Source organism: Entelurus aequoreus, linkage group LG03 (genome assembly GCF_033978785.1).
Source record: "Entelurus aequoreus isolate RoL-2023_Sb linkage group LG03, RoL_Eaeq_v1.1, whole genome shotgun sequence".
Lineage (NCBI taxonomy): Eukaryota > Metazoa > Chordata > Actinopteri > Syngnathiformes > Syngnathidae > Entelurus > Entelurus aequoreus.
Window position 1 is genome coordinate 51,612,326 of NC_084733.1, and position 26,751 is coordinate 51,639,076.

At 38.8% G+C, this 26,751-nt stretch overlaps 1 protein-coding gene and 1 long non-coding RNA gene across 2 annotated transcripts; one reads left to right on the forward strand and one right to left on the reverse strand.

The window, feature by feature from the left end:
• Positions 1-2,728: 2,728 nt before the first annotated feature.
• LOC133645707 (uncharacterized) lies at positions 2,729-12,275 on the reverse strand. Its single transcript, XR_009825188.1, has 4 exons — positions 11,961-12,275; positions 11,599-11,737; positions 9,400-10,029; positions 2,729-5,530 (listed from the first exon to the last, which is right to left on the reverse strand). It is a non-coding gene; the product is annotated as an uncharacterized LOC133645707 (long non-coding RNA).
• A 180-nt stretch (positions 12,276-12,455) lies between these two features.
• otx2b (orthodenticle homeobox 2b) lies at positions 12,456-17,034 on the forward strand. The gene is made up of 4 exons (XM_062040568.1): positions 12,456-12,748; positions 13,775-14,048; positions 14,308-14,459; positions 15,346-17,034. Exons 2-4 carry the CDS (start codon positions 13,952-13,954, stop codon positions 15,967-15,969), a joined length of 873 nt encoding a protein of 290 aa, XP_061896552.1. The 5' UTR covers positions 12,456-12,748; positions 13,775-13,951; the 3' UTR covers positions 15,970-17,034.
• Positions 17,035-26,751: the final 9,717 nt, after the last annotated feature.

Here is a 26,751-nt window from a genome sequence, read left to right on the forward strand (position 1 = left end):
GTGCCCGAGTTGCCAATCAGAGACAGGTGAGATAAATAGTGCTTAGGCCATAAGGAGTGGTACGGTCGACAGGAAGTGAAAATAAAATAAGAGTGCGTAACAGGAATCATCCATCCATTTTCTACCGCTTGTCCCAAATTTAGAAAATAAGGAAACACAAAATGAGGACAGAACTAACGTGACAGGTCATGACACAACTATTATACTTTTTTTCCCCCCAACAACGAGATAATCTTTTCAGAGACTTAAATTTTACTTGTCACAGTACTCTTATGCAACCTACTTTTTAGGACTTTTGTGAAAGAAGAAACACTACTTTTAGTCCATTACACCAGGGTGTACCTACCCTGCTCTCTGCCCGAGTGCAGCTGGGATAGGCTCCAGCCCCCCTGAAACCCCGGGAGGGACAAGCGGTAGAAAATGGATGGATGAACATTGAGTTCCATTACAATCGCTACATTTATTTATATCATCATTATATGTGTTTTTAATCAATTGATTATTACTTGCAAATACTAATTTATTTGGTTTGTTACAGAGAACTCTTCCACTCTCCCTGTGTCACATGACTTGGTTTCACCAATCCAACGTAAGCACTAGTGACCTGTGACTCCATTTCACCAATAGAAGTCATATGACCGCACTGGAGCAACACACTGTAAAATATGACATGAAGTCATACGATGCAGCTCAATCAATCAATCAATCATCCATCCATCCATTTCGACCGCTTATTCCCTTCAGTGTCGCGGGGGGCGCTGGAGCCTTTCTCAGCTACAATCGGGCGGAAGGCGGGGTACACCCTGGACAAGTCGCCACCTCATCGCAGGGCCAACACAGATAGACAGACAACATTCACACTCACATTCACACACTAGGGCCAATTTAGTGTTGCCAATCAACCTATCCCCAGGTGCATGTCTTTGGAGGTGGGAGGAAGCCGGAGCCCGGAGGGAACCCACGCAGTCACGGGGAGAACATGCAAACTCCACACAGAAAGATCCCGAGCGCAGGATCGAACCCAGGACCTTCGTATTGTGAGGCAGACGCACTAACCCCTCTCCCACTGTCCTGCCCATCTATCAATCAATCAAAGTTTATTTATATAGCCCTTAAAGGCCTACTGAAATTATTATTTTTTATTTAAACGGGGATAGCAGATCCATTCTATGTGTCATACTTGATCATTTCGCGATATTGCCATATTTTTGCTGAAAGGATTTAGTAGAGAACATCGACGATAAAGTTCGCAACTTTTGGTCGCTGATTAAAAAAAGCCTTGCCTGTACCGGAAGTAGCGTGACGTCACAGGTTGAAAGGCTCCTCACATTTCCCCATTGTTTACACCAGCAGCGAGAGCGATTCGGACCGAGAAAGCGACGATTACTCCATTAATTTGAGCCAGGATGAAAGATTAGTGGATGAGGAACGTGGGAGTGAAGGACTAGAGTGCAGTGCAGGACGCATCTTTTCTCGCTCTGACCATAACTTAGGTACAAGCTAGCTCATTGGATTCCACACTCTCTCATTTTTCTATTGTGGATCACGGATTTGTATTTTAAACCACCTCGGATACTATATCCTCTTGAAAATGAGAGTCGAGAACGCGAAATGGACATTCACAGTGACTTTTATCCCCACGACAATACATCGGCGAAACACTTTAGCTACGGAGCTTACGTGATAGCATCGGGCTTAACTGCATATAGAAACAAAAGAAATAAGGCCCTGACTGGAAGGATAGACAGAAAATCAACAATACTATTAAACCATGGACCTGTAAATACACGGTTAATGCTTTCCAGCCTGGCGAAGGTTAACAATGCTGTTGCTAACGACGCCATTGAAGCTAACTTAGCAACGGGACCTCACAGAGATATGCTAAAAACATTAGCTATCCACCTACGCCAGCCAGCCCTCATCTGCTCATCAACACCCGTGCTCACCTTCGTTCCAGCGATCGACGGAGCGACGAAGGACTTCACCCGATCATTCGTGCGGTCAGCAGCTAGCGTCGGATAGCGCGTCTGCTATCCAAGTCAAAGTCCTCCTGCTTGTGTTGCTGCAGCCAGCCGCTAATACACCGATCCCACCTACAACTTTCTTCTTTGCAGTCTTCATTGTTCATTAAACAAATTGCAAAACATTCACCAACACAGATGTCCAGAATACTGTGGAATTTTGAGATGAAAACAGAGCTTTTTGTATTGGATTCAATGATGTCCGAATACTTCCGTTTCAACGATTGACGTCACGCACATACGTCATCATACATAGATGTTTTCAACCGGAAGTTTAGCGGGAAATTTAAAATTGCACTTTATAAGTTAACCCGGCCGTATTGGCATGTGTTGCAATGTTAAGATTTCATCACTGATATATAAACTATCAGACTGCGTGGTCGGTAGTAGTGGGTTTCAGAAGGCCTTTAATCACAAGTGTCTCAAAGGGCTGCACAAGCCACAACGACATCCTCGGCTAAGATCCCACAACTCTTCAATGTTTACTTACAAGCTCAGAAAAAAAACATTGATATCATGTGCTGTCATCTGTGTCAGTAGAAATGTTCACAGTACAAGAAGCCCACTTTCTACTAGAGAAAACATGGTACTGTAAAATGTAGATGTTTTTTATGTTTTAGCTGCACATATGCTAATATTAGCCCTTTTATAATGTCATAAGTGACTGTAAAATTTACTTATTGTGTAGTAAATTCTGTAGTAGTGGCTCTCTGTCTCACACACACACACACACACACACACACACACACACACACACACACACACACACACACACACACACACACACACACACACAAACCAACTATGGTTGTAGTGCAAGTACCACTGTAATATAGTTATGAAATAAATATGAAGTTACTCACTAGTTAGTCAGTACTTGCATAATTGTTTCACTGAATACTTACTTTTAGTCAAGTAATCATTTTGATGACTATTTTTTAACTTGTACTTGAGTCATAATTTTTGGCTTTATTGGCTACTCTCCCCACCTATGGGTAAGACGTAAACGCTGGTAGTCGACCATTTTTGTTTGCTGGTCCCATTTTTTTGGTGCATTTGGTAAATGTTTATTGTAGTCATTCTTTGTTTTTGTGTTATGTTCCGATGTGGGCCATTCTGCAAGCACAGAGGTCTCCAACAGCTCACTACTTGATTGTGAGTAGCTCACTAAAAGGTCAAAGAATATTATTTAATATCAATACAACTTAAATTCAGACCTTGTGCCTCTTTTTGATGGCAAAGGATCACAAACTAGCATGAAGATAATAGCTGCACTGTTGGAGTGGAGATCTGCTTTGTCAATAAAGTACAATTGAAATGTTGTCATATCAATAAAATACAAATCTGTCACCTCACTTTATAGCAGCTCAAATTGTGATGAACTTTGAAGACACCTGCTGTAGAATAAAAAAGGAGCTGTGGGCCGCTGATCACCCCCGGGCGGCATTTTGGATCCCGCTGCGTGACTTCAACAAAAACATATGCCATTACATGAGAGGTCCACTTATTATCATGTCAAAAACTACACAGAAATCAAAGTTATATTCTTATGGTTTGAATTGAATACAAAGGTGCAGAATCTGAAGCGCTCCAAAATATGTGAGGGCGGATATGCTCCTTCTTTTATTCATATTTCTTTGCTTTTTATAGAATTGTAATTACACAACTGAATGCTGAGAATCAAGCTTTCATACACTACAGTGGGTCACAAATATATTATTTGGGGTTTTTTTGTGCAAATGCTAAACATCTAGAATTACTTTTATTCATTGTGTCACTGTTAATAACATATACATTTCCTTAAGTATTTTCAATAATGATTTACTTCCATTTCTCCTTTTTATTGCACTTAAAGGAAGCTCAAACGCAGAACTAAAACACGGAATCAAACAACCACAAAAATGCCGCTGTGCGACGTCAAAAACACACCTGTTTTATCCCAACGCTGTCTCTCACACAATGTACTTTAATCAGTATCAGTGTCTTTATTCAGAAATAAACTAGATATTATCAGGTTCCCAATATTTCAACTCATAACAAGGTGTGCGTAAAATAACAGATAACAGAACAATAACAGAAAATCATTAGGAACGTACAGTGCATCCGGAAATGAGTCACAGTGCTTCAAATTTTCCACATTTTGTTATTTTAAAGCCTTATTCTAAAATGGAATAGATGCATTTTTGTCATAAAAAATCTACATACAATAACCCATATTGATAATGTGAAAATATGTATTTAAAAATGTTTGCAAATGTATTGAAAATAAAAAATCACATGTACATACTGTAAGTATTCACTGTCTTTGCTCAACACTTAGTTGATGCACCTTTGGCAGCAATTACAGCCTCAAGTCTATTTGAATACGATGCCACAAGTTTGGCCCACCTATCTTTGGGCAGTAACACATAATCCTCTTTGCAGCACCTCTCAAGCTCCAACAGGATGGATGGGAAACGTTGGTTTTCATCTAGGATGTCTTTGTACACTGCTACATTCATCTTTCCCTCTATCCTGACTAGTCTCCCAGTTCCTGTGCTAAAAAAAACATCCCCACTGCATGATGCTGCCACCACCATGCTTCACTGTAGGAATTGGTTTTCCTCCAAACATGACACCTTGCATTCACGCCAAAGAGTTCAACCTTTGTTTCGTCAGACCAGAGAAGTTTGTTTTCCAGGTGCATTTTGGCAAACTTTTTACCAAGAAATGGATTCCGTCTGGCCAATGTGTATCAACAAAGTATTGAGCAAAGGCTGTGAATACTTATGTACATTTGTTTTATGTTTTTATCTTTTAAGACATTTGTATAAATGTTGTAAAAAAAACTTTTCACATTGTCATTTTGGGGTATTGTGTGTAGAATTTTGAGGACAACAATGAATGTATTGCATTTTGGATTAAGGCTACAAAATAACAAAATGTGGAAAAATTGAAGCACTGTGAATACTTTCTGAATGCCTGTAATTAATGCCTTGTTTTTAGATGTGCGAGGACAAGCAAAGTCTACACAGAGATGTTCTAAGCCTCAATGGTCCTGACTGTGAGGCCGACATGCAAACCACCGTGCAGCCTGCTATGATATGCTGTGATGTATTCACAGACACTTTTTGAGAGATTTGCAGTGTCTGAGTTTGTTCAGTCATCTTTGTCTGGGGACAGCAGTAGGACAGGAGCAGGATGGTGTCCCCACCCCTCCTTCTCTGTCCCCCCCTCCCATGTCAAGCCGGGCGCTGTGTTTACTCTCCTAATTGCAGGGGAGGGGCCGGCTGACAGGCGAGCCATCACAGAGTCCCCACAGGCCCGAGGCTGGGAAACGCTACAAACGGCCGCCGCTGTCTCCTCCCGAAAGCGACGACGATGTCCAACTGTCACGGAGGGGCCTTGCCTGGCAATGCAGCCAAAGAGAGATATTAAAGAGTTGAGAGGATTTGGCAGTGTTGCTACACTTGAGAAGTCCAAGTGGGATGTTGGGGGCATCGCCAAAGTGTCATTCAAAGCAAAGTGGGCTGTGGACAAGGAGACAACAAACTGGGGCTTATTTACTTTAGAGGCCCATGAGTCTGCCATTTTACAGGTAAACATAGAAAAGGTAAATGACACCTACAGGTTAGGAATTCTGTTACATTTATAAGTGTGTCTAACTAATAAATACCATTTATGTTTGACAAGTACAAAGTCAACGTGGACTCATTAATCTGATGTACTTTATAAATGTCCCCGATTATGCAAAATTGACTTTTTATTGATGTTAAAACAGTAATATATGTCCCTCGAGTGTGTTTATGAGTGCCAAAAGAAGAGAAAATCCATAATCTCCCTCACTTCACTTTTTTACTCCACTTTTGAAAGAAGAGGCTCTCAATTGTTGTTAATTGATGTTCCGTGTTTTTGTGATGTCATATATTTTAGTTGTACCTCAACTTAAGAGTTCCCCAACTTAAGAGTGTTTTGAAATAAGAGCTGTCTTTTGGCTAATTGTTACCCCGGGTTACCACTGGATACAGAACGGCGCGCCGTGGAGGCGGTGTCTTCCCGTTTCCACTCAGGTCAGTATGTCGATTTCCACCCCTTGCGCACGGTGATGCTACGCCGGTGCCGTACCGCATCCCTGCATGCACTAAATATATGCAGAGCTTCTATATTTGCCAGATGGCACAACAAAGCAGCTCAATTTAGCTAAAATCGTATTGTGTGGGTCAAGAAATCAGGCACAAACACAAAATAAATGATCTGGTTTACTTAAAAAAAAAAAAAGGGGTATCGTATTTTATACTTTGAAGTGTTCTAATGGGCGGGGACGGACATGAAGTTAACTTTTGAAAGGTTTTCAGAAGTAATTTGACCTCGTTGACACAAATGGATGAAGACAAGATGATTCGTCCGAAATCAGAGAATCATATTACAGGCATTTACTGAACAGCTATTTGGGGGCCTGTGTCAAATACCAGCTGATACGGGACAATAAGCAGGGGAGTAGTTAATGGGAGTTGAATGATATGTGTGTGTGTGTGCGTGTGCGTGTGCGTGTGCGTGTGCGTGTGCGTGCGTGCGTGCGTGTGTGTGTGTGTGATGCTGGCCTGATGTTACTGCTGTGTTATTGCTTGCTACAAATAAAGAAAAAATAAAGTTGTCGTTCTGCGAGGCAAAACTGTCGTCTTTTCCACGAGTCAAGTCAAGTCAGTACTGTCACAGACGCCCGTCTGTGGGTATTGATGGACTGCAAAGCTCAAGACGTTCCGCAGGTGTTGCCGTTCAGCAGCCATTACGTATCTCGAGTGGGCAGGACTGAGTTTATTTGCTTCTGCTCCTCTGGAAGGACAGAATAAACTGTTTGTGGTTTGCTGTAGTACAACGCCTATTTTCACGTGATTACGAACGCATTTGCGAGATCTTGTAAAAGTCTACAGTGCGCATCAAACGGCGATGGGGATTGGCAGACAGCGGATGACAGAGACGTTCCGTGGCGGCGGCGTTCAGCAGCCCTTATGCATCCAGTGGAAAAACCGGGCTTACGCTTTAAGTTGCCGGCAAAAATTTGTGCTACAAAAATCCCTGCCTTTAGTTCCCGTAGCAAATGTCACAGTGAACCTCGTAAGATTTGACCAAAATATCCTTTCTTAGTCACTAGCATTATTTATAGCAGTCTAACACCAGCCAAATTAATATCTCAATTATTTATTAGGATATGGAAAAGCTGCTGATGTTGTGTTTGACGAACAGTAGCTGGACGGAGATACCGTAGAGGTCCGTTTTCCAAGGTAAATGATGTACATTACCAGTAATCACTGTATTTTTGTACTACGGCATATTACATGTTAAAATTGTGCTGTTTTTGGGGGGGGCCAAGAACCAATTAAAAAAATGTTTTAATTCATTTCAATGTGCGACAGTGATCTGAGATACAATTGTTTTGAGTTAAGAGTTCCGTCAGAGAACCAATTACGCTCGTAAATTGAGGTACTACTGTAATTTTTTTTTTTTTTTTAAAGATGCCTTTGCTTCACATTCTACAATAATGCCCGGAGCTCTTCCATATACTTTATATTTCAGTCAGCTACATGACATCTCAGGTTTTTTTTCTTCCAACAATTAGGCTATCCTTGCTGTTAAAAAGTGTCATGTTAGCATAGCTATGTGAGCTACAGTGCCAACGTTTGTGTCCTACTCCTTAATGTTACGTTGTTGTGTGCAATACATTGCATCTATTACAATGACTATTGTGCAGATTTACAGTGTTCTGCATCTGTTAAAAAGTGGATAAAAGCTTCTAAGAGACACACACATTTCATTAGCATTAAAGCTGCGAACACATAAAGCGTCCTGTTCCCCATTAAGCAGGGGGGTAGTTAAAAGCATTTTAAACTGTCTAAATGTCTTAAGGCCAAATTTGGGGCAACACACTTCAAATACACTATTGTGGGACCTCAGATGTTTTGAACAATAATATGAAATATGGGAAATAATTGTAACCTTTATTTTAAACGTGCACTCAAGTATGTGTTTCTCTTAGAAAATAAAGAATTCAAATGCTTGTGTACGTGAAAGTCTGATAGCGTCAGTCAAACATTATCTTTGTGAAGTGAGAATTGTTGATTCAGCGCAAAAAACAGAGGGAAAATGGAAGTTGCATTCAGTGTTTTTTTTTCTTTTTTTATATACATCGGGGCCCTCTTGGAAACAAGATGCTGTATCTCAAGGGGATAAATAAAACTGAAATGACATGCTTTATTCTTATATTCCATTAATACCTGTTTATTCTGTGTGCCATACACTGTCCCATAAACAGTGTATATGGTGTTGCTGCTATCGGAACCTTCATTTCCACCTGGGTAATCAATGAAGCTCAATCTTAGTGATTCTCAAACTGTGCTATGTTTTCAACTAGTGGTACACTGGCTCCATCCAGTGGTTTAGTGAATCACTTGATTAAAGTACAGGGTTTTATGTTCCTATATTCAAACACAGTGTTACTGTTCAAACTGTGCAAAATGTTACAGTAGCCACAAATATTAAATATACTTGTTAAATAAAACCATATTTTTGATGAATACTTAGGCCTACTATGCCACTTCATTTTAACGGTGGTCATTATGGTGGTACTTGGAGAGCCTAGTTTTTTCTGAGGTGGTACTTGATCATTTATTTATTTATTGTTTAAGTTTGAGAACCACTGCTCCATCTCATCATTGTATTTTATGAAGGGGTAAAATACAAATAAAATAACATGTGCTTCTTCCTACTCCTTTTACGGGCATGTTGAATAGTGTAAATTTGTTTGAAAAAAACAATGAGATTTATACCAGTTATTCTCAAACCGTGATACGTGTACCACTGGTGGTATGCGGACTCCATCCGGTGGTACGCCAAATAATCACCTGATTAAAGTACAGTGTTTTATTTTCCTGTATTCAAACAGTGTCACTGTTTACATTGTGTATAATGTTACAGTGATCAAAATATTAAATATGCTTGTTAACTAAAACCTTGCCTTGTTTTTACAAATACTTAGGCCTACTACGCTACTGTATTTTAATTTTGGCCATTATGGTGATAATTGAAGAGCCACAGGGTTTTTTTTCTGAGGTTGTACTTGGTGAAAAAGTTTGATACAATATATACAATACAAACAATACAAAAAAGAGCTGGATTTAACATACAGAGGAGTGAATAAGTGCACGTGTGTGTGTGTGTGTGTGTGTGTGTGTGTGTGTGTGTGTGTGTGTGTGTGTGTGTGTGTGTGTGTGTGTGTGTGTGTGTGTGTGTGTGTGTGTGTGTGTGCGTGTGTGTGTGTGTGTGTGTGTGTGTGTGTGTGTGTGTGTGTGTGTGTGTGTGTGTGTGTGTGTGTGTGTGTGTGTGTGTGTGTGTATACACTAACCGTCCGCACATGTAGAAAGGTCTAATCCACTGAGGGTTGTAAGCAGGGGGTGTCACGGTGGAGCTGACCCTATCACATATTCAGGTCAAACCAACAAAATGGTGAGGAGAGGAAGGTTCAAGAGAAGAGTCACCTCTTCAGGAGAAGACACTCACCTCACAGGCAAAAAAAAGAAAAACATTTGATGAATCATGAATAGCCGCGCTATGTTGTGACCATACTCCCCCTTATAAAAAAAATGACTATAAGGGGATTAGACATGAAATCACACATTGTAAGGTTTTCTAATGTGTTATGAATGCCTCACAAAATCTAATTCAAATCCCAGGTTGCCAAATAAGCCTGAACAAATCCTCCACTTTGAAGATTCCACAGGTCTGGTCTGCAGGGCAGCTTTTAGCACGCCGTGTACGCACCTCCATGTGCACGCAGGAGGCACACAGACGTCTTCATTGGTAAACATTTATTTTTACCCGCTCCCTTATATACCTCAGTTCATAACAGAGGCCACGTTTGTGTGTGTGGCGACCTCCCTTTTATTTGACCTCCACTTTGTCGTCCTGCGTCCCCACTTTGCCTCCTTGTTGATCAGCTGTGTTTAATTGCATCCCTTTGTTTTTCGGCAGCCTCCTGCACACACACACGACACAACAACAATTACGGCTTTAATTAAAAGGCGTCAACTTGGCAAACACACACACACACACACACACACACACACATACAGTGGCGGCCTTGTGGGGCCTATATTGGAGAACATGACTGCAAAATAAAACCCTTAGAATTACAAAATGTGTGGCAGTTTTCATAAAAACAACAACTATATTTTACATATATGACTGCATATTTTAATGGATTTTATTCCCAGACTTTATGTTTTTTACATATATTTTTCAATATTTAATGAGCACATATGTGACCTGTGGGGTCATGTTGGAATTACTTCAGTTGCATTTTGCCATCCTTAAGGAGAATGTGCATTATTGTAGTGATGGCATCATATCTCAGGCTAATTAAAATACAGCTTGTGCATGATCTTCATTTGGCTCTCATATCCGCCCCTTTCTCTCTCTCTCTCTCTCTCTCTTGCACACACACACACACACACTCACACACAGTTTAATAATGGCACAATAAGAAAGATTAGAGTTTTGCTGCAAGATAAACTCAATCTTTTTCTCATATTTGTTGTAAGTATATGCTATTGAGAATGTAAAACATTTTAGTGTAGCAAACTGTAAAAAAAAATTTATGAAATGAATTTAAACGCCTTTCCTTTTCTTTTTTCTGAAGCTGAGAATAAATTCCTCCAACACATTCCTCCTCTTCAACCATGCAGATATGAAGCAAGCAGTTAAAAAAGATGTATAATATATGTGATGAATGCATGCCAGTATTCCAATTCCCAACAGCATGTCTTATTTGCTGTCTTTAAATATTTATGATGGATTTGTTTATTCTTTTTATTTCTAAATATAACGTGCAGAGGCAGTGATCTTGCACAAATGGCTCCCGTGGCTGGGTGAAAGAATCTTAGGTGGGATGGAGATGGAGAAGGCCGGCATGCATCCTCTGCAGCCTCAGGTTGAGTGCAGCAGAGGCGGAGATAAAAGGCGGGAGTCAGGGGGAGCTGTGCAGCCCGCCAGGGGCGCTTAACTCCTTGTGCTTTTAAACGTCCTTTTAACACGCATAGTCCCCGCGGAGGCCCGCTTTACCATCCCATCAATTATTGAGCTCCTTGCGCACGCAGAGATGCACCGTGAGAAACCGCTGCGGACTTACTCCTTTTGCACGCATTATTGCAATAATAGGAAATATATCACAATGAGGGAAACCCAAAATGAAGACATTGTTTTATGCATGAATGCATATGCAATTTATTTTATAAAAAAGTAAAAATAAATAACCATGCAGTATTATTGTAATTAAATGTTTCCTTGCATTTAGAGATAATATAATTAGTTGGCTTCATTTAAAAATAAATAAAGTTTATGCAGTGTATTTGATTAACAAAATAATTAAATATAATCAAAAATGGATTGACTTTAAAAATTTTTTATAATAATCTGGTATAGCATTTAATGAAATGTTTAGATTTATAAAGAATGGTCATGCAGCCTTTTTTTCCACCAGTTACGAATATTGCAAGCAATTATTGAGTTTAGAAAATATATATTTTTATTTCAATTCTACTAATACCTGAGTGTGTGCTGCAGTTCGTTCCAAGAAGAAGAAGAAGAAGAAGATGAAGAACCCTCTGCTCAGGGGAAAGCTGGTGTGTTGAAAGAAATCCGACTTGTGAAGATCCAAAACAAAACCTTTTCCTCTGCGTTGGAATCTGTGGGGAGAGCGCGAGGGTTCAGTGTGTGTGCGTGTGCGTGTGCGTGGAGTGTGCACGGCCTTACTTATATTAAGCAGCCCCGAAGCCAGAAGAGGCTCCTATACATCATAATCAATATTGCAATATATACACAACAAAATAACACACCGTTTGAAGCTATGTGATCATTTAGTTTAATATCAAAGCAATAATATAGAAAATGATTTAAAAAGTGTTTTACCTTGCAGCTCGTTCTCCTGACTCGTGAACGTCTTCACCCTCCTCGTGCACACGTGCGTGTGCGTCTGCGTGTGCGCGTGGCGAATGAGATGAGGTCACTTTTTTGTAACTAAATCTCTAAATCCTCTTTTTGGCTACACGAGAGGAAGCAGGCGTTTTTTGTTTGTTTGTTTTTTTTAACTCTCTCAATGAAATGTGATTCATTTGTGCTACAATAGTCAAATAGTGCTAATGCATCTTGGGATGTTTTTTTATGGAATTATTTTTTGAAGTGTTGTGCTGATGTGATTTCCACTTTGAATGTGCACTTGTCATCCGGGCCACTGGATGAGGACCGTGGGTCCAAAGTGGCTGCGTGACAGTCCTCGCCAGCCGTGGGAGAGAGCTGAGCTCCTATTGGCTGACACTTTGTACAAAATCCAACTCCAGGCACTTCACTCCCAACACACCAACAAATCGTAAAGGCGCACATGCTTCCTCCTCCTCCTCCTCCTCCTCCTCCACCTCCTCCTCTTCTTCTTCTTCCTCCTCCTCCTCCATCATCATCATCATCATCATCATCATCAGTGCGCCGCTGCAGCAGTGCTTCCAAACCTGCAGCAGAAGCTCCACGTTCAACTTTCTTTTCTCACACTGCGGATTTTTCTGCCTTTTTTCGGGCTTCTTCTTCTACTTTGTGGCCTCTTCGTTGTCGCTCGGAATCCAGCAGGACGTCGCTGATTCGCTATTGGCTGACTTTATTAGCGCAGGAGGACACGCACAAGACATTTGCACTCTTTAGGGGCTAAGGTGGGTTCACTTTTTGCGCTTTTTTTCAACCCTTGAAATGTGAATAGCGCGGATAATTATTAGCTGTAAACATTAACATAACAATAAAAGACGTGGGGGGCGTGGGGCGGGGGGACACAATAAAAGACGGAAAATCTATTTTCTAGGAATAACAAACGTTTTATTAAAATACTAATTAAAATAGAAGTGTAAAAAACATTTTGTATTATCATTATTACTTTTTTTATATAAACTATTGCACATAAATATTGTCTTGAAAAAATACCCCCCCCCCCAAAAAAAAGAAAAAAGTAACAATAAAAATAAAAAGCCTTTAGTTATACATTATCTATTTTTTTAATTCAATTATAGTAGAATTGTAGGTTAAGAATAAAACAATTTTTAAAAACATTTATTTTGGGCCTTCTGTATTTTTAAACATTTGAAGTCCATCTCTGTTCATCGTATTGAATTTAGAGGGCAATAAAGCAACATGTCACATTTAATAAACTATTAGTAATATATGAAGAGCGTTCTCCTCCATAACAATAATACATATATTAACAAAATATGACGCAATATTACTGCAATTATACTCGGATGATCTCGTTAATTAATCAATACGTTTGAAAAAAAATAGATCTATAATAATTACACTCCTGCATGGATGATGATGATGATGATGATGACTATTGAGCGGCAGTGTGCAACTGGTCCACGGTCATTTTTTAAAAGCCTGACAGATTGAGAAGAGGAGGTTACAACTGTAGGAAATAACGAAATGATGATCAAGCACATTATTTGTAGTTAAATGGCACTATCAACATTTAAAGCATTTTAACAATGCAAATATATATATTTTACATTTTATATGGAAACTTACCACCAAAGAAATTGATAAATTTTTCAAAAATGTTGTTTGTAAAAACTGTTTATTAATTATCGTATATGTTTTGGTTGCTATGTATTTGACTGTACTTGTTGCACTATGTAAGTGTTGATTTTTCTAAACTCTAAGTGGTATTCTCTTCTTTTATTTTGGTTTAGGTGCCGACAGGAAGAGTGTGTGTGTGAGTGTGTGTGTGTGTGTGTGTGTGTGTGTGTGTGTGTGTGTGTGTGTGTGTCAGTGTGTGTGTGGGACCAAGACAGGACAGCAGGTCCCCTTCAGGATCCTCATCCATTTTCAACATTTTCTCCAACTTGAACCCCCAGACGAACATTAGCATGATGTCATATTTAAAGCAACCACCTTACACAGTCAATGGCCTCAGCTTAACTACTTCCGGGATGGACCTCTTACATCCGTCCGTGGGCTATCCAGGTGAGTGTCAACTTTATCCAAAAAAAATAAAACATCCCAAGAATGGATGTTGGCTGTTAAACATTTATTTTAAAACAAATTAATGTTGTAGGTTGATTTTTGTGCATCTCTTTATAATGTCACCTACAGCAGGTTTCGTAAATTACGCAACCCGCAACAAGGCCCATTGTCGTTATATGTTAGAAGTAATTATTATTTTTAAATGGTAATAAAAGGGCATATGTACATATTTAAATTCATATCTCCATTTTTTTTACAGCGACGCCACGGAAGCAGAGAAGAGAGAGGACTACTTTTACGCGCGCGCAGCTCGACGTCTTGGAAGCGTTGTTCGCCAAAACGAGGTATCCGGACATATTCATGCGCGAGGAAGTGGCGCTGAAAATCAATCTACCTGAGTCTCGTGTACAGGTGAGTTAGCGTGTTCTTTGGTGGAAAATGTGTAAATGACTTTTCTTTTTTTTCTTTTTTTTTTCTTTTTTTTTACGTTTGTTAATTTGATGGATATTTAGACTGAATGAGGCCCTAAAATGTAAAACAAATCATTTTCAAGTAAAAATGAAATTGTCCAATATATTTTTATTAATGAAAAAAAAGGTTTTGTATAGACGCATCATCCTACCAAAACACAGCATTGTGCATTAAAATGTCTTATAAGACAATATTTGCTTCCTATTAAATTTGCTTAATTCTCACAAACTAACATACTTAACAGAATATGAGAAAAAAAACATATATTCCATAAGAAGACGAAATTAACATATTCCAGCTGTTTATATCATACTCCGTTGAAAATATTGTACACTTTGTATTTGTTTTTACAGTTATAGTTGAGACATAACGATATTGTCAAACCCGATTGGAAGTGAAATTAAAATCGAATTTAAATAAGTCCTAAACTTGCATTAAAATATAGCAAATTTAACTGAAATAAACACCATGACTTTTGAGCACATAATGGTTAGATCAAATAATCTAGATTTGATTTATTTTTTTATTTTCTTAATTGTGTTATTTAATTGTGTTATTTATTTTTTTCGATTCTGAGGGACTTAGAAAACGAAATAAAATGTTTACTAAAAACTTTGAAGATGTGTTTTTGCTAAAGCGTGCGTTCCTGTAATATTCCTTTATATTTCCCATGTTTTTCTGTAGTTTACATGCTAATATTCGATTGTTGTTTATATTTTACCAGGTGAAGTGCTATGTAAATCAAATGTATATGTGTTTGTTTTTTTTGTGAGAAAAGGAACTAAAAGGATAATGTGTGATAATATAACCGTGTGGCTTCCCGCAGGTGTGGTTCAAGAACCGGCGTGCAAAGTGTCGCCAGCAGCAGCAACAACAGCAGAACGGCGGGCAGAACAAGGCTCGACCCGCCAAAAAGAAAAGTTCCCCGACCCGAGACGTGAGCTCCGAGAGCGGCGCCAGCGGTCAGTTTACTCCCCCCGCCAGCACCACCACAGTCCCGGCCATCTCCACCAGCACGGCGCCGGTGTCCATCTGGAGCCCGGCCTCTATCTCCCCGCTCTCGGACCCGCTGTCCACGTCGTCGTCGTGCATGCAGAGGTCCTACCCCATGACCTACACGCAGGCCTCGGGCTACGGCCAGAGCTACGCGGGCTCCACGTCCTACTTCGGCGGCATGGATTGTGGCTCTTACCTCGCCCCCATGCACCACCAGTTGTCCGGCCCGGGCTCGACCCTCAGCCCGATGAGCACAAACGCGGTGGCCGGCCACCTCAACCAGTCCCCGGCGTCCCTCCCCACGCAGGGCTACGGCACGTCCGGCCTGGGCTTCAACTCCACGGCCGACTGCCTGGATTATAAGGACCAAGCCGCGTCGTGGAAGCTGAACTTCAACGCAGATTGCTTGGATTATAAAGATCAGACCTCATCGTGGAAATTCCAGGTCCTGTGAAGACACGACAGACCCTCATGAAACTCTCACAGGAGGAGAGTCCTCACTTTTTTTTTTTTAATTTATTTTAGCACTGGCAAAGTTCTTCTCCTCACCTGTAGACACTCATCCATGTCCGTCACACCTGTCGAGGACACATTTTCCACCTGCGAGGCCACGGAACTATCCCACTGGACCACGATGGACATGGATGCACTACTTTATTTAAGACAAAAAAAGAAGTGTTTATAAAGAATCAATATGTAGTTTCTAAGAGACAATCAGTGTGTGTCTTATATAAATGGTGTGGTTTTTTTTATCTGTGCTAGCCTTCGATACTGTGATCTGTTGTATTGTATGCAATCTGTCAGACCCTCCACGCATCACACTCTCTGCAGCTTTTCGTGGGTAAGGGGGAGCACGCTAATGATTCGATGAGACTTTCCAAGTGGTATAGTAGTAATGATGACGGGTTACACACACACACACACACACACACACACACACACACACACACACACACACACACACACACACACACACACACACACACACTTGTCCACTGGATCTCAACATGATTGTGGGTTCCAAAGATGCTGTGACCTCCCCCATTGAAAAGGCATGAATAATTACAATAAAAAAAAGAAAGAAAGAAAAAGGTACCATGATGAACTTTCAGTTAATCACTTCATGTGCTTGTCGTGGACGAATGAAACAAATAGTGGAGTTAAAAATACTGATTTTCATAGAAAATGTCACGCATTGGGTATTTTTTTATTTATCAAAATTGTCATTTTATGTTTTATTTAAATTGTAAATTCAAAGTAAATTACTTTCTTTTTTCCTTTTTTTTTTTTTTTTTTACACTAACGCAGTAATTAACTGTGAAGTTCAATTTGGAGGGTGATGTTTTATTGCAATAATTTAAATCCAGTATTTTACTGTGGGGGAAAAAAGACTGTTAAATGCTGTGAAGTCCTGGTCATTTTTACACTGCAGTGTGAACATTTTTACAGTGGGGGGAGAAATTGTTTACATACTCATTTCAAACAGCCCCAGCAAAAGGAAAAAAACATGCAGTGTTTAATCCCATACAAATATGTTAATTCCATCATTTTTGCCATAGCAACAGTGTGCGCACATTCAATGCCCAAGTATGTTTAAATAACACTAATTTGCATTAATGTGAGTGTGAATGTTGTCTGTCTATCTGTGTTGGCCCTGCGATGAGGTGGCGACTTGTCCAGGGTGTACCCCGCCTTCTGCCCGATTGTAGCTGAGATAGGCTCCAGCGCCCCCCGCGACCCCGAAGGGAATAAGTGGTAGAAAATGGATGGATGGATGGATGCATTTATTGTGCAGAATCATCTAAAAAAAAAAGTAAAAATATACCATTTCATGGCATTCACAGTATTTTTTCACAGTAAAATACTGTAATGAAAATGTACTCCAACATTACAACAAATGACTGTAAAAATTACAATACCTTACATTCCACAGTAATTAACTGCTATTTCACAGCAAAATATTGCAATTATAGTCCTCTTTAATATCACAACAAATGACTGTTAACTCAAACTGATTTGTCTCTGAAGGGTTTCTACGTTCCAGACAGTGGTGGTGTGCTGTTCAACCAAGAGAGTTTTTAACAATAAAAGTACACTTACAGCATTTAGTTGTAACTTTAATTAATCACAGCTTCGCAGTCACAGTAAATTGCTATATTTTACAGTAAATGACTGTAAATGTTTCTTTGCATGAATGCAATTATTAGTTAGCAATTTGCTGTAAATTTGCAAAGCCAATGTTTACAATGTAAACATGTTCATAATGTGTAAAAAGGGAACTGACTCACTCACTAAAAGTCACTTTGACTTCCAAAGTGCAGAGTCAAGGATGCCTTCTAAAGAAGGAGGGGGTGCTTGTGTTTATCTACCTGCTATACTTAAAACTCCCCAACAAAGTCAGAGACTATTATGGGATGTGTAATGAGTCGACATGGCTCTGTAGCAGGGCTAATTGTTAGAAGTCCAACATTCAATTAGCATCCTTGACATTGCCAATAATCTCTCTTTCATTGCAGCCTCCACTGGAGGAGAGCACTAATTAAAAGCCTTGCTTGAAATAATCGAAGCGTTAAAAAAAAAAAAAAAAAAAAAAGACAAGAGACACTTTGATTCCACTCCTGGACGCTCGTTAGTGCGCACGTGTCATTTGTTTAAAAAGAAAAACGTCTAAGAGTCTTTAGATTTCACCCAAGGGTAAAAGTGCATGCAGGTTTGTCCACTAATATGCTGAGAAAGAGGCAGTGCGTCGTTATGGTGATAAACAATACAACAATTGAATTAGGAGACAATAGCCGGACGCTTGAATATTCATGAGTTGAGTCTGCAATGGTGGGAACTACTACACTTTCTACAAACAAACTATTTACTATACTCCACAGCATGCATTCTATAAGGGGTTTTTCCCATGAATACCCGTTATTATGCATGACATTGAAGTTTCTTGATTTTGAAACACAATATTGTGGTACAAGTTGGGCAACAACAAAAAACCAGGTGCATTGATAGATGCACTAAATGACAACATGTTATTGTAACCTTGCAGCCGGCAGACCCTGCAAAGTGCACAAGTCAGAGGAGAGATTAAAGATGGCCTCCACAATGTGTCATATGCATACAATGAGTTTTAATCAAGACTTTAGCGGCATATGGGCCCAACAGACGCTGCATTAATCCCCCCTGTTTTGGAGGGAGCGGCGGCGGGCTGCGCGGCGCCCCTCGGCCCCCGCAATGGGTGCTGCTGCTGCACGGGTCAAACCAGAAGAATGCGGCCTGCACAAGTGTGCAAAAAGGGCATATTAAAAAAAGGAACAATAACACCATTTTAGACAATTGCTAGAAAGGATAAAAGGAATAAATGGTTGGGTTGGAGTAAAATACCATTTTTAAAAAACTGTTTTAGCAACTATGGGCATTAAACATTATTTGGCAAAATAAAGGTAAAGGTATAGGAGAACTTGTTTTTTGTTTTGTTTTTTGAGGGAAAAAGTTTTACTCACGTTTATATATTATTATTGTAAATATGACATTTGAAATGTGACCTAATAGCAAATAAATAAGCAACGATAATAATAAAGCCATATTTGCAAATGTAAATTATTTTAATGTATGCTCCAAAATGGTCCACTGTCTAAACTTGAGGGAGTCACATTTATGTCTGTCTTCATTGCCAGATACTGTCATTAGAATTAAATCAATAGGAATAAATAATGTGTCAGCAAATAAATATAAGCAACAGTAAATACACTGAAAAGATATCAGGATTTCACAGCATCAACAGTATTTTTTTTCACAGTAAATTGCTGCAATCAAAATTTACTGTAACATTACAATTATGGTCCTTATATTTCACAGCAATTAGCTGTTATTTCACAGTAAATCTGCTGTAATCACAGCACTAAAAACTGTAAAGTCAAACTGCTTTGTCTGTTAACGGGTTCTCTAGATTACATTGCACACTCTTGTACAGTAAGTGGTGATATGCTGTTAAAACAAGAGAGTAATTAACGATAAAGTTACAATTGTGACGTCATAGCATACATTTGTAACTTTATTGTAATTAACCATAAAAGCTCTGTAGTTGCAGTAATTTGCTGTAAAGATATTTCCCAGTAAATTACTGTAAATACTACTGTACAAATAATAGCGAGTAATTTGCTGTGAATTTCCCCAAAAATTTTTTACAAATTAATACAGCAGTAAGTTAAGGAGGGACCTTAAAAGTACTTATCCAGGCTTAGCTGAATTTTTATCCAATCGTTAGGTTGGTGACATAGTCAATGAATTGGATAATCCTGTCAAAGATTGCATTAAATTGATTTGATAACAGATGTGTTTTTTAAATCAAGTCTAAAGAGGTTTAAAGTAAACACAGTAAAAAACAAAAAAAATGATGCTATATTTTCATTTATGACTGTCACATGAATCCACGGAGGAGAAGTGATGCAAATAATGATAGGTTTATATCAAGTGTGCAAGAAAAGAAAAAAAAAAAAAAAGAAAAAAAGAAAAAAATGTTCCTGATTTGTTTGTCTCATGCAAGCCTTTTTGTGTTCATTTTTAATCAGGCATCATCCAAATCAAAGCAGACATACACCCTGCAGGACACAAACAGTACGGCTTACCAGTCCATTAGTTACTTAGTTAAGGTTATGGAGCCTGATGAGGTTGCAACCTTGCATTACTGAGGTAATATTTGTTAAGAGACCAGGAATAACACCATCAAACACATTAGAAGATTAGCAGATATCAGCATATGTTTTGAAAAAGCTAATTATGATTAGAGGTTGAGTGGAAACTAATTCAATTATTAAATGTGAACATGTTTTTGAGTTGTGATACATGCGATAGAAGGGGTTCGTAACCTTTCTGACCTCAGGGCCCAACTTTTCCACTTCAGAGGGGCCGGCCCCTCTCAAATATTAACACTGAATTAGTCATCTTACTCTTGATCTTAATCGTTTTCACTAAATATTTCTAACCTATACTTACACTTTACAACCTTGTCAAATGATATGAAAGCATGTATTAATCACAAATAGTATTATTTTTTTTAACAAATAAATACACTAAATTAATAATGAATATGTTTCTTAACTAAACTGTCAATAAAATTAAAGTGCAAATGAAAATACAGCTTCACCACTTCAGTCATAATTTTTGCGCTTAAGAAACTTCGCTATGACTCTAGCTAAGACTTCTTCTGTTTGTTTGATATTGTCATTACTGCCACAAGTGGTGGAAAAAGTGTACTACAACTGAGTACTACTGCGGCCCATACGGACCACAGCTGAGAAACAGATATTGTTTTGGCGAGCCTTTATCGGGGATATATATATATGTATATATATATATATCGCCACCCTATTGGTGATGTCCTGCATAAAGAGGTGAGGCGCAGTGTGAGATATTAATATAAAGCTATTTGCTTTGATGACGAACTGAGGTAATAATTTATTTCAGTAAAATTACATCTAGGTTGAGCCCCATTTTGAGCAAACACTTTTACTATGAAAGCTTGCTATGACAAAATAAATCTTCCTTATTGATGGCAAACATTTCAAACGCAATAAAAGTGTTATTTGAAGGGAAAGCCTCTATGTTTAGTCATATCTGAACTACAAAGGCCTAAAAAAAAAGCACTGGAAAGCCTACATGCCGACTGATGCAAATCGAGTGTTTCCTAGAGAATAAAGTTAATTTGACAAACATTTCAAAGCCATTGTTTGATATTCGACGTCTGGCCTAAACGTGCACTTTTAACTGAAAAAAAGGGTGGGGGACAGGGCGTGGGTGGAAGGGGGGCGCAACAGCTGACATTTGACATTACGTGTGCGTCATGATCAAACTCCATGCTTAATGGCCTCAAACACACTTTGATCACAACTAGCTTACAAATGTAATGAGTTCATGGTGAACGCAGCTCCATTCTCACCACTGGCTGCACAGTACGTCACAAGTAGCAAGAAGAGGGGGAAAAAAGAGCAGTGCCACAATGGAATTTGGTCCTATGTGGAATTAATCCCTGCAGGAACTAATTCATCCAGAAGAGGCAAACGTTCAAGTAATCAAAAGCTTTAATATTTACGCTCATTCCCACACTTCTACCTGGGAAAGGAGCTCTTCTCTCCTTATTAGAACAATTAACAAACACATTTACTCACTTACTCACATTACTAACTTAATCCCCTCTCCGTTATTCCACTCCAGGTTTCTAAAGAAGGAAGTTTGAAGACATGAATTAGCTGAAGAAAATAAATATAATTGAATTCTAAACAAGCATTTCAGGAAAAACAGGCTGAAACTTTACACCTGTCTCTCCAAGTACCACCACAATGGCCAACATTAAAATACAGTAGTGTAGTGTGCCTAAATATTCATTAAAATAAGGCAGAGGTTTTATTTAACTAGTAATAGTTTTGGCCACAGTAACATTACACATAGTTTGAACATTAACACTGTGTCTGAATATAAGAAAATAAAAGACTGTACTTTAATCAAGTGATTCTTTGGCGTACCACTAGATGGAGCCGACGCACCACTAGTGGTACACATACCACAGTTTGAGAATCACTGCATTAGACCTCAGTTCAAAGCATCAAAGAAGTTTTGCAACACCTAATTCCAAAAAATAAAGGCCTGGCATGAACAATTCCACGCTGGACTTCTGCGTGTCTCAGTTCACTGAAAATCAAATAATTATCACATGTCTTTAGCTTTTTGTTGCAAAAAGAAGGACCAGTCTCAACGAGGGGAGAACACAAAAACCGAGGACGAAGTTATGTGAAGTAAGTGGGAATAGGCACCAAAACCTGGTTCCATAATGGCACTGGTGCCAACTTAAAGGGGACCGTTTTTTTGTTTTGTAAAATATGACCAGCCCTAGGCGGCTAACAATATAGCTGATGGTAGTCAAATATTGCGCCCAAAAAGCCCTCTAAAACATTAAAAAAACACAAAAAATACAACATTACATGTCGTGACCTAAATATTAACCAAGTATTAGTGATTTTGGCTTTATACACCGATAAACTACTTTAAGTAACACAGTTCCTTGTTCACAGAGGTGACGTAGCCACTGCAGATATTGACATACTGAGCTGCTGCATCGCCTCTGAGTTGGTAAAAGTTCATTCTAGATCAGAAATCAGGCCTCTCACTTGTATACTAGAAGTTTGTGGTCATAAACTGAGAAGTTGGTCAACTTTGACATTTAACTTAGATCGGAAGACATTGTTAGGAAGACGCTTGTTTGCTCCTATCTTTTTTTTTTATTGCCTGAGGAGTGAGGATTATGTAGAATTAATCTAAGAGAAGAACCCAAGTATTGTGCTGGAAGATATAAACATCCCATCGGTCAGCGTCCCACTGAGAGCAGACATTGTACAGTCAGGGATTGTTTTATTATGTTCTTAGTTTGTATTTTTTGTTTAGCACTTAGCAACAGTGCTACTTTCTGGATAGCTTATCAATTATCTTCTAAAATGTGCAGCTCATCCTCCGTATCTTAAACCTAAAAAATACAAGGTTCTAGATCATCATTTGTACAAAAGTAGTCATCACCGTCTCTCATGAAGTCTTCCATGAGTTGTAGTTGTTGTTGTTGTTGTTGTTGTTGTTGAAGGAAATAGCGAACGTTGTGATGCGCTCTATGAAATCAATGCGCCAAAAAAATTAAAGATTTGACAAGGCTTAAAATGACCAAAATAGGTAAATATTTCATGTTATTATGAATGTGCCTGCGACTACAGTACATACTTACATACAGCATGTATATATGCCAGATCGCTGGTAAATAAAAGGTTTATTCTGAAGGATTACTACACGTCACAGGATTTGGATTTTATGTCTGTGACTGAGACCTGGCAGTGTGTGGGTGAGTCTGCTGCCTTCTCTCAACTTTTGCCACCTGATTGTGCGTATTTTAACTCTCCAAGAACCACTCCGGAGGAGGAGTAGCTATCATTTTTAAGAAAGACCACTACCTGCAAATGACTCCCAGCACCCTCTTTCTCCAGCTTTGAATTGTGCATGTTTGAGCACTCTCCCTCCAGCCCACTACTGTGTGCTGTGACTTACCCTTGTTCTAATTACAACACACACTTTATAAATGACTCTTCTGAGTTTTTGTCCAGTGTTCAGTTTCAGTTTATTTCGAACATGCATACGATACAATGTAATGCATCGCGCAATTCCAGTTGTTTCATTACAGCACGTCCGAAAAGGAGTAGGAAGAAGCAGAGTTTATTTAATCCTACCCCTTTTCATACCATAGCAATTTTATCCAATTTCCTTGTTCTCCGTAACAGAATAGTGAACAAATAAATAAATAACATACCATAGTAAGCAAACAAATATTAAATACAAAAATAATCTTTGTCTCAATAAGAAAAATAAAAAATAAAAAAGGGTTCAAGATGTTCATAATAATTATTGTTCGGTGTACTTTGTGAACACTTGTAGTTTGAACAGTCTCTCAAACTGAATCATATTGGTGCTTTGTTGGATTTCTTTGCTTAATCCATTCCATAATTTAATTCCTCATACAGATATGCTAAAGGTTTTAAGTGTTGTACAAGCATACAAATGTTTTAAATTTGATTTTCTTCTAAGGTTATATCTCTCCTCTTTTGTTGAGAAAAATTGTTGTACATTTTTGGGTAGCAGGTTATAGTTTGCTTTGTACATAATTTTAGCTGTTTGCAAATGCACAAAATTGTTGAGTGTGGTACTTAAATATGACAGACTTTTAATTGTTGGAGACCTCAACGTTCATGTCTGCTGTTCTCTGAAGCCGCTCTCTAAAGATTTTTGACATATTTTGGACTCATTTAATTTTGTGCAACATGTTGCTGGTCCCACACGCTGGATCTTGTAATGACACATAATCTTAATTTACTTAACGTTCAAGTACGTGATGCTATCTTCTCTGACCATATGCTCGTGTTGTTTCAATTCTACTCGCCCTGTCTTGTGGAAAATGCAGCATAGTTAAAGCATCTACTGCTGCTGAGTTCTCCTCTGCCTTTTATTCCACCCTGGACACCCTGCCCTCTCGCTCTTTAAACAGAAGATTTGATGTCCCGCATTTCAAACTTGTTGTTGTCCAGTTCTTGATTCCATAGCTCCTTTTAAATCCATGCGCCCTGAGGCTAAAGGTGAGCCGTGGTTAAATGACGTCACAAGAGAGGCCATGCATCAGTGCAGACAGGCGGAGCGTAAATGGAAGGAGGACAAGCTTCATGTTTCTTATGCCATCATGAAAGACTCGTGGAAAGTGTATCAGAACATTCTGAGGGTAGAGAACAACAAGCTATGACATAATTACAAGTAATTTTAACAACCCACATGTTTTATTTAAAACAATTCATTCTATTTTAAAGAGGTCTATGGTAATTTTTTTGACATTTTTATTGATAAGGTTAACACAATTAGGGCAAACATTTCTCTCCCATTTTTTTGACCCTTCTATTCTTGTAGCCTGTCCAGTCACCGTCCAACAGTTTGAGCCGCTGTCCCTGTCCACAGCTCAAACCTGCAGCATGTTCCACGGACTTAATGCCACCTCGTCTGTTCAAAGACATCTGGGATGTCATCGCCCCCCATGTCCAAGAAATAATTAACAGCAGACTTGCTTCAGGGACTGTCCCAAATTATTTTAAGCAAGCTGTTGTGGAACCTCTGCTGAAGAAGCCAAGTTCAGATGCCTCTATTTTATCAAATTTTAGACCCATTTTGAAGCTTCCTCTCAATTCAAAGATTTTAGAGAGAGCTGTGCTTCTACAATTAGTTTTATCTTGATTTGCACGCTATTCTTGATGTTTTTCAGTCCGGTTTTAAAGCCTTCCATAGCACTGCATCTGCACTTTTAAGGGTTTTTAATTACCTTTTAATTCTGGCGATTCTGCCATTTTAATTCTTAAGTTAAGGTTAAAGTTAAAGTACCAATGATAAGTGTGGTGAAATTACCCTCTGCATTTGATCCATCCCCCTTAAATGAGAAGAAGACGGCAATAATTGTATTTGACTCAAAAGTAAAACAGAATGATGCCTTGTTTAAAACCCACAGTCACAAATCTCGGTCTTAAATTCGACAAGGATTTTAAATTGGAACAGCAGATGTTGTGCGATCTAGTTTTTTATCATCTAAGAATTTTAGCAAAAATTAAATCAGTTTTATTTTTTAATGACTTTGAGCGGGTAATCCATGCTTTTATTTCATCACGTTTGGACTACTGCAACTCCCTCTACGTTAGAATGAAGCAGGCCTCAGTCGCTCGATTGCAGTTAGTCCAAAATGCTGCTGCTCGCCTTTTAACTGGCACTAAAAACATGAACACACTACCCCCATTTTAGCATCCCTTCACTGGCTCCCAGTTCGATTTAGAATTCATTTTAAAATATTGTTGTTTGTTTTTAAATCTCTTAACGGATTAGCGCCACAATATACATCAGACCTTTTAACAATGTACACAAGGTCTCTGACGTCATGTGATCAGTTTCTTCTTGTTGTCCCAAAAACCCGTTTAAAATCCAGAGGTGATCGTGCATTTTCTGCTGTGGCTCCAAAAGTTTAGAACAATATCCCTTTTGCTATTCTGACGGCTCCCTCTTTAATGAGTTAAAACATATTTTTACTCTTTGGCTTTTATACCAGCATGAGAGTTGTGCGATCTTACTCTATTTTATTTTCTCTGATGTATTTATTCTTTTATAGTTAAATGTTTTATATTATTGACTCTCCTAGTATGTATGTCTCAACTTGTGTGCAGCACTTTGTGAAACTTATATTGTTGTTTTTTGCTATATAGATAAAGTGGATTGGATTGGATATGAAATGTCCTTAGATGTTTTTTAGAGGGCTTTATAGGCACGATAGATCAAATCCCCATTACATTCATTTTTGAGGACTCTTGCTAGCGTTTTGTTACGATTTAGAATGCATGAAAAAAAGAAAGATTGAAAATAAAAGCCAAAATAAAAAAATGTGTAGTTCCCGTTTAAGCAGTAGTAACCAGACTAAAAAAAGAAGTAGCCATCTGTGTTTAAATTATTTTTTACCAGCAGTGTAAAGATAGTCTCTAATCTAACGCTCTTTTTACACTTTATTGCCGAAACAGCATCCCTCACCACACTATTTGCAGTGCTAGGGTAGCCAGTAGCAACAACAACCACACATAACTTCCTCATTATGCACCAATGACAGTTAAGAACACGTTCTATTATAAGCATCAAACAT